The sequence below is a fragment of the Eurosta solidaginis genome, chromosome 4 (genome assembly GCF_040869045.1).
Source record: "Eurosta solidaginis isolate ZX-2024a chromosome 4, ASM4086904v1, whole genome shotgun sequence".
In the NCBI taxonomy this organism is placed as follows: domain Eukaryota; kingdom Metazoa; phylum Arthropoda; class Insecta; order Diptera; family Tephritidae; genus Eurosta; species Eurosta solidaginis.
Genome location: NC_090322.1, coordinates 152581209 through 152594174, shown reverse-complemented (window position 1 = coordinate 152594174; position 12966 = coordinate 152581209). Strand labels below are relative to the sequence as shown.

General features: G+C 36.6%; 1 protein-coding gene across 14 annotated transcripts in view; it reads right to left on the bottom strand.

Moving 5' to 3' along the window:
* LOC137250508 (anoctamin-6) overlaps positions 1–12966 on the bottom strand; it is an 82674-nt gene that overhangs the window by 32908 nt on the left and 36800 nt on the right. For 13 of the 14 annotated variants that reach the window (XM_067783437.1, XM_067783443.1, XM_067783446.1 and 10 more), the window contains one exon: positions 10099–10685. In XM_067783437.1, coding sequence (XP_067639538.1) covers positions 10099–10685 — 587 coding nt within the window. The remainder of the gene's footprint in view (positions 1–10098; positions 10686–12966) is intronic. The other variant, XM_067783436.1, reaches the window with a different exon arrangement.

The window sequence follows — 12966 nt, the reverse complement described above, 5'->3', positions numbered from 1 at the left end:
TTTCGCTTTGTTGTTCCACTTGAAATAAGATGATCCGGCATGTGTCTCTCGAATCACCCCATTCATCAAATTTGACACAAAATTATTGCCGACAATTAATCTATTTCATAGATACCTAATTACGACCATACTTGAATACGAAAATGTAAAGCGTAGAAGCGGACTTAAGCTTATTTAATTATAACTTATTTTTCACTGACAAAGTTATAAATTCCAAACGAAGTAAGAACTCTATTATTCGACTCTGGCAGAAACGATATCGTAAAAAAATTAACCCTCCTTGATGTAAAAGTTTTTGAAATAAGATATTTTGGTATATGAAAAATAAAATAGTTCTGTGTAAATGAAAAAATATATATCCAATTTTACACAGAAACTTAATCGAATCACAATTTTGTTTAATGAAATAATTCGGATTTCCTTTTCACACAGCGCCACTTGCTTCATTAAGCGAGTATCTGCCATCAGCCCCAAAAAATATTACGATTTTATGTAAAAATTGTTAAAATTCATAGCAGCCGTTTCCTTCTTAACAATAAAGGCAATCAAAATCAAATCCATGCGCTACTGCTCAAAAAGCATAATTATATTTTGCTGCAAATGCATCGTAAATTTTTGACAGTAATTTATTTTTGATTGGCATTTGTTTCAATGACAATAAAATCCGACCCATGAAGCAAACGTACTAGATTTTTTACTTCATTGAGCATTCAATAAAGCAATAATGAGATAATTAGGAATTTGTAATGGAAGACTGAGTTCAATAAGGGCTTTAATGTAGACAACTTGACTAATTATTTCATTAACCCTCTGTGTGAAATTGGTGTAAGGTTTGTTGTTAATCAATTTATTATTAAAATATGCATACATACTTAGTTAAACCATGCGTTACGGCCGGTATCATGCTAGATAGTATATCAAATCCAATTTCTTTACAGATTTTTTGCTACTACACCGAAAGGACTGAATCTACTAAAATCAACAAATTGGTCCCGAATTATAGAAATTTTGGTAAAATTGAACGCATTATGGTTAGTTAAACAGATTTTTTTGTCAAGAGAACAAATTTATTTGGCTGTTTACTAGATTCAGTAAAAATGACAGATGCTCAATCAATCTAACTGTTTTTTTGTTAAAAGAACTACTTTCATTGTTCATTTGAACAGCGAACAACTGTAAATATTATGAAAATGCATCAGCAAATTTTAAAGAGAAACTTACGCTCACGGCGTTTACTACGTTGTTCTTACGGACATCGTGCTACAGAAATCTCTGCCATATAAACAGAAACTGTTATTCTAATGTTGACGGAAGTCTGTTATTTTAATAGTTTTCATTGGCATTCTTATCGTGACATTATTAATTGTTAGTTAACAGAGCAGAGCTAGGCGGCCACCGTGGTGTGAGGCAAGAGAGCCCAGCCTAAAACTCGTCGGAGATGTATCGCGCGCTCGTATTTTTTAAACGGTTTTATTTAGCTTGAGTTGACGGGCTGGGTGGTTGGCTGTTGGCCCGAATTTTGTAATTGAAATTTAAGTAACTTCCCGATAAGCTACAAGCTTGAAACTTGGAATATAGTTCAGAACCCGATGACAATGCAATAATAAGAAAAAAACTCCGCTAGGTGGCGCATGGATCGAAATATTTCAAAAAGTCGTATTTTTGGTCAGATTTTTTTCATATTTGGAACACATAAAACATACATGAATAGAAAGCGATCTATGAAAAAATCGCCGCTAGGTGGCGCAAGTATCGAGATATTCAAAAAAATCGTATTTATGGTCCGATTTGGCTCATATTTGGAACACATAATACATACAAGAACAGAAAGAGACCTATAAAAAAATCGCCACTAGGTGACGAAAGGATCGAGATATTCAAAAAAATCGTGTTTGTGGTCGGATTTGGTCCATATTTGGAACACATAATCAGCGTTGACAGATTGACGACGCTGTCGTCATTTTGACGATTTGTAACTAGAATGACGCTTGGACGATTTTAAAAAGAAAAATTACGATTTGAGACTGCCTCTAACATTTCCGAGCAAGAAAGTCAAATTTAAACAAGATTGTGTTATTTTTATAGTGAACTGTATGATCAAATTAAAAAGCGTTTTGATTTTAACAATGCTGTACTACAAAACTTAAGTTTCATGGATCCCAAAGAAGTTGTTCTTTGCATCTGGTCTTGCAACATTCTTTACACGCAATAGATCAGAAAATTGTTCAGGATATTGATAGCGAGTATAGGTAATTGAAGTTTTTAGAATTTAAGACATATTTTGAAGACATTTCTAAGGTTCCCCCAGAAGGTTTTTGGAAAACTATATCTACTACAAAAAGAGCTGACTCCACATACGCTTCATTCGTTGCAGATGTAATTTGCTTGTCATACTCAGCGAATGTAGAACGAATTTTTCTAAAAAAAGTTAGACAAAATAAAAATCAGGAACCGTCTTGAAACTGATACATTAAAAGGAATATTGCTGGCTCAAGATTACAATTTTTGTTGTTTTATCGGCCTACTGACTTGTAAGATCGCTTGCTCGAATCGAGCTCATGGCCTAACAATAATATTTTGAATGAAAAATTTTTTTAATTAAATTATAATAGAAGAAAGAAAAAAAATTATCATAACAATAATAATACAAAACAATTATTGTTAGGCCTGGAGCTCAAGATTATTTAAAATTAAATAACTTTTCCTGTCATAATATTGAACCGCAAATAAATATGCTAAAAAAATTAAAGCGAAAATGTTTAACTAAGAGATGAAATAGGCTGAAAACAAGTACCTTTTATATGTAATACAAAATTTATCTTTTAAGACGTTTTTGTCATTTATAAAATAAAACGAAATAAATTAAAAAGGCGTTTATATTTTATATGTGGCAAAAAAAAATAACAACCAAAGACAATTTTCAGGAAAGCGCTTTTAAAGATAATATTGTTGAATGAAACCGGCGATTTCATCGTATGGCACCTGGTAATACCCAATTTCGTACTAAATCGACTTTGGTTGTTGCCATAGATATGACGATTTTTAACGATTTTTTGGGCGGCGTTTGACGACTTGAAATAAAATATATATGGCAACGCTGCACATTATACATACATGAATAGAAAGCGACCGATTTGGCTCATATTTGGAACAAATATTACATACAGTGCGGTAGAAGTGACATCGAAATATTTTGGAGTTCGAGGAGGGAGCATACGTGGCGCAGAGTCGACTAAAGTCTTTGGAAGGATTATGTATTGAGGACTTAGATTGTAACAAATTGTCAGGAAAGAGGCCTTGTAATAATGAGTCACTAAATGAACTAAATATAATGAGAAATAAAAGGCAATTAAATAAAGACTAAAAAGTTGAAAATAAATTATAATAAAAAAAATGTTTAAGTTAAACGGTTTTATTGAAAACAATACTTACATGAAGTAATAATAATACTAAAAGCTAGAAAATAATTAGGTAGGTCCTAGGTACTAGTCATCACACTCTTCATCAATCTAGGGCGTTGATTAGACAATAAAAGCGTTGGACGTGCCAAATTTCTATAGATAGTCATAAGTAAGACCAACTGAACCTTAATTAGGTCATGCTACGCCTCACATTTTTAGAAATTTCACGCGGCCAACACTTTTATTTAATTTTGTGATCAACGCCCTAAATTGATGAAGAGTGTGATGACTAGTACCTAGGACCTACCTAATTATTTTCTAGATTTTAGTATTATTATTAATACTGTTTTGAATAAAACCGTTTAACTAAAATATTTTTTTAATTATTTTATTTATCATTTTTATCCATGTTAAATTGGTAAAAAAAATTACAGTAGCGAATAAGTATTCCAATTTGTCTTGTGCTGACGAAGGCTTTGTGTACAGTAACTAGATCCGGAATGGTTGTTGTTATTGTTGTAGCAATGCTTCGCCTTATCTAATAGGTGCGCCTACTCACAAATTGTCATCAATATCCTCTAATAGCTGTCCTAGGAAACTTGCAGTTTCAACAGGGCGGGCCAGAGAGAAAAGGGTGCTATAGGCGTTGGCTTCACATTGCGATTGAAAAGATGGTTACAAGCAGGACATAACTTATGCATGTCGGGGTTGATTCTGGATGGCTAAGAGTTTAGCCTGTTACAGTATGCATATCGAATTTGAGCTAAATTGACGCGCGACTGCGACTTTAGAGTACTTGATTTTAAAAACGGGGTTTGAGGGGCAATTCCTGGCATAGAGGTCCGACACGTTCTAGTGGACTTCTCTGAGGACCTTTTTGTAGGTCTTTTTCTTCATACAGCTGAGTTTTCAGGTGCCGTATTTACTCATAGTGCTTGCGGAGATGACTACTTAGGTGCCTCGGAGGCGGGGCATTTTCAATCAGAAGTCTGTATGCAAGCGGAGATGCGTAGCATGCAAGCTGCCGGTCAATTGATTTGTAAGTGGTAAGGAGCGTCTCTTTATTTTTACTTCAAGTGCTGCCGGAAAGAGATTTGAGGATTTTTTCACGGCTCTGAATTTTAAGTACAAACGCGGATGCATGCTCGCCGAAATGTAGATCCTGATTGAACGTCACACCCAGTAATTTTGGATGTAAGACAGTGGGTAGCGTAATGTCATCGACGTCCATGTCCAATATGGTCGACATTTGTTTTGTGTATGTTGTCAATAAGGTCGCCGATAATTTGTCAGGCTTCGCGAGGCGAAAAACTGGAGAAATTAGGGCTGCCGGTGTAACCCTATTTAATTTGTTGAACCGGAATGGTATTTTTTTACGGTAATTATGAAAAGTTCTAGAATAATCGACGCACACTGGGCTCCTTACACTGTGTTACTATCATACATTCTTCAATCAATGGAAACCAATCCATGCTACGACAATTGAAGAAAAAAACAAGAATTTTCAGACATTAAGCGTCATAATATGGAAAATAAAACACTAAGACTTTGTCGGACATTCACCATATCTCACACAATCTTCCCGACACCCAAGGGCTACTGCAGACAGTATAGAGCTCTAAGGGAATTTTTCAAACGATAAATAAAATAATCATATTTTAAACTTGTTTACTGGAAATTGAATTTAAGATTTCTTAATCTTTTTCTTGATACAGGCGTTTAGAAGCAGAAGTTATATAAAATAATTTAAAAAAAATTGTTAAGTTACACGGTTTTATTGAAAACAATACTTACGTGAAGTAATAATAATGTTACGAATATTAGCAACACTAAGAGGTACTGTCATCTCTAAGCCGATGCTAAAGTAACTTGTATGCACATCCATAAATCAATCATTATGTATCTACATAAACGAATCAATCAATATGTCTACACATATGTACGTACACGCAGCGCAGAGGAGAGATGCACAAACACATGCAGATATCTTATCTGAAATGCTCCCAAAAGTAAGCAAATGTAATTGTGGAAGTGTTGCTCACAACTACACGCGCATATGAGAAGCTATATACGTGCATCTGTAGTTATAATTATATGGCAGTAACTAAGTAAATTCTGGAAACGCCTAGAAGATGCAACGAGGAAATCATAGAGTATAAAAGCACCAACAGTAAAGGCGCGAGAGTCAGGTCTGATTAAGCACGCTATCTGTCGAGCAATAGTAGAGTTATTTTAATAAAGGCCATTTTGCCTTATTAAATATTGGAGTTATTTATTCAACAGTTTAGTGATTCGAACTTAGCAGAAGGTTGCAAATAAGAGGATTTGCAGTAAATTCGTTACAATAATACTAAAAGCTAGAAAATAATTAGGTAGGTCCTAGGTACTAGTCATCACACTCCTCATCAATCTAGGGCGTTGATCAGACAATCAAATAAAAGCGTTAGGCGCGTGAATTTCCTTAAAATGTGAGGCGTAGCACACCCTGATCAAGGTTCAGTTGGTCTTACTTATGACTATCAATAGAAATTCGACGCGTCCAACGCTTTTATTTAATTGTCTGATGAACGCCCTAGATTGATGAGGAGTGTGATGACTAGTACATAGGATCTACCTAATTATTTTCTAGCTTTTAGTATTATTATGACTTTATGTAAGTATTGTTTTCAATAAAACCGTGTAACTTAAAATTTTTTTTTTTTAAATAATTTTATTTTCAAGTTTTTAGTCTTTATTTAATTGCCTATTATATATCATTCTATTTAGTTCATTTAGTGACTCATTATTACAAGGACTCTTTCCTGACAATTTGTTACAATCTAAGTCCTCAATACATAATCCTTCCAAAGACTTTACTCGACTCTGCGCCACGTATGCTTGTCCCTCCTCCAAATTCAAAATATTTTGATTTCACTTCTACCAGACTGTATGTAACATTTGTTCCAAATATGAGCCAAATCGGACATCATAGGTCGCTTTCTATTCATGTATGTATTATGTGTTCCGAATATGGACCAAATCGGACCACGAATACGATTTTTTTGAATATCTCGATCTTTGCGCCACCTAGCGGCGATTTTTTTCATAGGTCGATTTCTATTCTTGTATGTATTATGTGTTCCAAATATGAACCAAATCGGACCACAAATACGATTTTTTTGAATATCTCGAACTTTGCGCCACCTAGCGGCGATTTTTTTCATAGGTCGATTTCTATTCTTGTATGTATTATGTGTTCCAAATATGAGCCAAATCGGACCACAAATACGATTTTTGTGAATATCTCGATCCTTGCGTCACCTAGCGGCGATTTTTTTCATAGGTCGCTTTCTATTCTTGTATGTATTAAGCGTTCAAAATATGAGCCAAATCGGACCACAAATACAATTTTTGTGAATATCTCGATCCAGGCGCCACCTGGCGGCGATTTTTTCATAGGTCGCTTTCTATTCTTGTATGTATTATGTGTTCCAAATATGAGCCAAATCGGCCCACAAATACGATTTTTGTGAATATCTCGATCCTTGCGCCACCTAGTGGCAATTTTTTTCTTATTATTGCATTGTCATCGGGTTCTGAACTATATTCCAAGTTTCAAGCTTGTAGCTCATCTGGAAGTTACTTAAATTCCAATTACAAAATTCGTGGCAACCAGCCAACCACCCAGCCTGTCAACTCAAGCTAAATAAAACCATTTAAAAAGCAATACATTGTTAAAATTCGCCATAAACATAAGTTAACATACATAATGCAATTCAAGTTTTGTTATCAAAAAATAAAAATAATTTTCTCCACATTGCCTGTGTCATAAGTGCATATGAATGAGTGAGTGTGATTTTGTGTAGGTCTACAAAGTTTAAATTATAGAAAACAAGTAGGGAAGAATTTGTTTGTACGATATGGGTATCAAACGAAAAGTGTTACTGAGCATTTTAAGAGGGAGTGGGCAATAGGTCTATAGGTGGACGCCTTTTCGAAATGTCGCCATTAGGGTGGGCCAGGGGTGACTCTAGAATGTGTTTGTATGATATGGGTATCAAATGAAAGATGGTAATGAGTATTTTAAAAGGGAGTAATCCTTAGTTCTATAGGTGGACGCCTTTTCGAGATATCGCCATAAAGGTGGACCAAGGGTGACTCTAGAATGTTTGTACGATATGGGTATCAAACGAAAGGTGTTACTGAGCATTTTAAGAGGGAGTGGGCATTAGGTCTATAAGTGGAGGCCTTTTCGAGATATCGTCATTAGGGTGGGCCAGGGGTGACTCTAGAATGTGTTGTACGATATGGGTATCAAACGAAAGGTGTTACTGAGCATTTTAAGAGGGAGTGGGCATTAGGTCTATTGGTGGACGTCTTTTCGAGATATCGCCATTAGTGTGGGCCAGGGGTGACTCTATAATGTTTTTACGATATGGGTATCAAACGAAAGGTTTTACTGAGCATTTTAAGAGTGAGTGGGCATTAGGTCTATAGGTGGACGCCTTTTCAAGATATCGCCATTAGGGTGGGCCAGGGGTGACTCTAGAATGTGTTTGTACGATATGGGTATCAAATGAAAGGTGGTAATGAGTATTTTAAAAGGGAGTAATCCTTAGTTCTATATGTGGACGCCTTTTCGAGATATCGCCATAAAGGTGGACCAAGGGTGACTCTAGAATGTTTGTACGATATGGGTATCAAACGAAAGGTGTTACTGAGCATTTTAAGAGGGAGTGGGCATTGGGTCTATAGGTGGACGCCTTTTAGAGATATCGCCATTAGGGTGGGCCAGGGTGACTCTAGAATGTGTTTGTACGATATGGGTATTAAATGAAAGGTGGTAATGAGTATTTTAAAAGGGAGTAATCCTTAGTTCTATAGGTGGACGCCTTTTCGAGATATCGCCATAAAGGTGGACCAAGGGTGACTCTAGAATGTTTGTACGATATGGGTATCAAACGAAAGGTGTTACTGAGCATTTTAAGAGGGAGTGGGCATTAGGTCTATAGGTGGACGCCTTTTCGAGATATCGCCATTAGGGTGGGCCAGGGGTGACTCTAGAATGTTTGTACGATATGGGTATCAAACGAAATGTGTTACTAAGCATTTTAGAGGGAGTGGGCATTAGGTCTATAGGTGGAGGCCTTTTCGAGACATTGCCAATAGGGTGGGCCAGGGGTGACTCTAGAATGTTTGTACGATATGGGTATCAAACGAAAGGTGTTACTGAGCATTTTAAGAGGGAGTGGGCATTAGGTCTATAGGTGGACGCCTTTTCGAGATATCGCCATTAGGGTGGGCCAGGGGTGACTCTAGAATGTGTTTGTACGATATGGATATCAAAATAAAGGTATTAATGAGGGTTTTAAAAGCGAGTGGCCCTTAGATGTATATGTGAAGGTGTTCTCGCGATATCGACCAAAATGTGGACCAGGTGATCCAGAAAATCATCTGTCGGGTACTGCTAATTTATTTATATATGCAATACCACTAACAGTATTCCTGCCAAGATTCCAAGGGCTGTTGACTTCGCCTTGTAGAACTTTTTCATTTTCTTCTACTTAATAAGGTAGGTGTCACACCCATTTTACAAAGTTTTTTCCAAAGTTATATTTTGCGTCAATGAACCAATCCAGTTACCATGTTTCATCCCTTTTTTCGTATTTGGTATAGAATTATGGCATTTTTTTCATTTTTCGTAATTTTCGATATCGATAAAGTGGGCGTGGTTATGGTCGGATTTCGGCCATTTTTTATACCAAGATAAAGTGAGTTCAGATAAGTAGGTGGGCTAAGTTTAGTAAAGATATATCGTTGTTTGCTCAAGGTATTGTGTTAACGGCCGAGCGGAAGGACAGACGGTGGACTGTGTATAAAAACTGGGCGTGGCTTCCACCGATTTCGCCCATTTTCACAGAGAACAGTTACCGTCATAGAATCTATGTCCCTACCAAATTTGAGAAGGATTGGTAAATTTTTGTTCGACTTATGGCATTAAAAGTATTCTAGACAAACTAAATGATGAATGGCGTTCCTGCCAAATTTCATCATGATATCTTCAACGACTGCCAAATTACAGCTTACAAAACTTTTAAATTACCTTCTTGTAAAAGTGGGCGGTGCCACGCCCATTGTCCAAAATCTTAATAATTTTCTATTCTGTGTCATAACGTCAACCCATCTGCCAAGTTTCATCGCTGTAACCGCCTTTGGCAATGAATTATCGCATTTTTTCGGTTTTTCGAAATTTTCGTAATCGAAAAAGTGGGCGTGGTTATAGTCCGATATCGTTCATTTTAAATAGCGATCTGAGATGAGTGCCCAGGAATTTACATACCAAATTTCATCAAGATACCTCAAAATTTACTCAAGTTATCGTGTTAACGGACGGACGGACATGGCTCAATCAAATTTTTTTTCGATCCTGATTATTTTGATATATGGAAGTCTATATCTATCTCGATTCCTTTATATATGTACAACCAACCGTTATCCAATCAAACTTAATATACTCTGTGAGCTCTGCTCAACTGAGTATAAAAATACCGAATTTCGCAAATTTCTGTACAAAATTATAGCTCAAAGGTATTGATAAAAAATCAAAAAATGTTTACATATACATCCATACATACATACACTTGAGATATTTAAAGAAAAAAAGTTTAGGCGTTCATAACAAGAAATACATAAATGCAACGATTTTTTTTATGTTTACCCTAAATTTCCACTGGGAGTACGTAATTGGCAATTTCTTATCTTTACTAGTATTTGTGTTACTTTGTAAAAGATGTTTAGAGACCTCATCTGAATTTAGATGCGGTGTACTGTTGCTTTTACTGCCAGCAGTGTTGTTGCCAAAAACATTGCTACGTCCATTATGCATAGCTATGACTTGCGCTGCAATAGCAGCATCTGCTTGATCACCAACACCACCTCTGCCGCCGCCGGCACCACCTGTACCTCTCCCATTATTTGCATTATTATTGTAATGTTCCAAAGCTGATGAATGTCGATAATTCGGATTGTATGGTAATCGATTGTTAGAATTATTTTGGCCAGTCGTCGATGCATTATTTTTATTTCCATTATCTAAACGTAAACTGCGGCGCTTGGAAGGTGTATCTTCACCGGCTAAATCCACAGCCGAATGATAGATTGTGTTGCGTGATTGTGACAGTGATTTACGGTGTGCGGCAGCGACAGCGGCAGCAGCTTCAGAATCTGCCAAAGAGATTGTATCAAAGTACAAACTATCCAAATCGTCCATTTCTGATTCGGGATATTCAAAGTCGTTTGTGCGCACTGTGGTCAGAAAAGGAAAATAAATGTAATTATTTTCAAATATGTTAATATATTTAAGTGCTTTTATATTTGCATATTAGGGTGCTCCTTAAAAATTAAATAGACAATTTTTTCTTATCGCATCGGACGGTAATATCTAGGTCAAAAATATCACATATAAAGTTTAGTCCAGGTGACGGGTTTTTCTTTCGAAAAAAAAAAATTAAAATTAAATTTTTAATTTTTTAATACCCAAAATCAAAACTGCGACTGAAAACAGTTAAGGCGTGTTGTATAGGGATCCTTACTAAGATTACTCTATGAAGACTGAATATATGAAAATCTAAGCTTTAGCCACTGTGCGACATCATTGAATCAGAATAAAAAGGTATATGTGATATTGCACATTACAGTATTAGCAACTTTGGGTATAAGAAATCAAAAAAATCAATTTAATTTTTTTTATTTCCAAAGATCAATGTTTACTTTGACGTTCAAACGGGACAAAATATATATGTGAATATTTTTGACTTTTCCATTACTGTCTTCCATTACTGAGAGGCTGAGACTGCAAAAATTCCTTTATTTTATTAATAAGGATCACCCTAATGTATATATGGCTCTGTGAATACTCGCACCTACATTCATATATATGTCGATAATGTGTTTTGTTAACAAAAAAATATCCAAATAAGCAAACCGCATGCACAGATAAAATAAAAACAAATAAAAAAAACATATCTCTTATGCTAAATGATAATATCGGGATGGATATATATATGTGGATGGATATATATATGTGGATGTATGATTAAATACTACTAGTTATAATATGAATAATTTTATAAAAAATGAATTATAAAATAATTCTTAAATACAAGTAACGCCAGCTATCACTGCTTAGCGATATCTTACGCCAATTGGTAGCACCAATTCTTCCTCCACCTGCCTCTCGCAACGCAGCCAAAGTCTCCCCCTTCCTCTGATTCCAAACTGCAGTGCCGACTGAAATGCTTTCTTGGCCGTAGCTTCTACGTCCACTCGCATAACATGATCCAGCCAGCGAAGCCTTTGAGCTTTTAGTCGCTGCACTATCTTCATACCAGCGTAACGCTGCTCATCATTATACCCCCTTCGATACTCGCCATCGGCATCACAGACAGGACCATAAATCTCTCCCAGATCCAAGATTCTTTCTTGGATGGTAGTTAGTACTTTTTCCTTCCCTCATTTATGGCAGAACGCATTTTTTGCCTCTTTATTTAATCCAAAGAAGGAAGGATCACGGCGCGTTTGTTAAGGTCAATAATATCATCAGCATACACCTGCAATTGCACGCTCTTATAATATATTGTGTCGTCACGGTTTAGTTCTACTGCTAGAAATAACTTCTCCAGCATTAGGTTAAAGAAAACGCATGAAAGGGAGTAGTCTTGTCTGAAGCCTTGTTTGGTTTGGATTGGCTCGGAGAGGTCCTTCCCAATCCCTACGGAGCTGGTGGTGTTGCTCCACGTCATTTGGCAGAGCCGTATAAGCTTTGCAGCGAACTTAAATTTAAACATAGCAGCATACCAGCAACTGCTTTTAGCGCTGGCTGATTTGAAGTCAAAAAGCGGTGGTCAGTGGGTCAAGGGATCGTGAGTATTCTCCAGGTTCTGGTGCAACATGAAGATAAGGCCAAATCAGTTCGTTGACTTTATGCTTCAGTATTTCTAGCAATACGCAAGCTGGGACCCTTTACGCAATATAAAGCAGGCTGATTTTGTAGTTGGCACGGTTTGCGCGATCGCCTTTCTTGTGGATCGGGCAGAGCAAACTTAAATTCCAATCTGGGGGCATGCGCTTATTCGACCATGTTTTGCATAAGATTTTATGCATGCTTTTTACTAACTCTTCGGCTTCGTGTTTGAAGAGCTCGGCAGGTAGTACGTCGTTACCTGGCGGCTTGTTATTCTTCAGCCGCGCTATTGCCATTCCTACTTCGTCATAGTCGGGTGCTGGAATGTTGGCGATTCACAATGCCGAGTAGGGTAATCATCCGCTGTCTGTTTAGTGACATCTTTTCAATGGCAAACTTTTCTTGTGTCACTTCGATCACTTTCTTTGCTACACAGAGGCTCGTACGTATCCTGGCTACCACAAGGAAGTCGCCCCAGTCGATATTTGAACCTTTTAGAGTGCTCACATCTAGGACACTGGAACTATGCCCGCCATCTTGACTGATTTGGTTTCGTGTTCTTCGATCAGGAGACAGTCTAGTAGCTTGGTGCATATTTTTATGTTTTAATCTGGTACTGCAAAT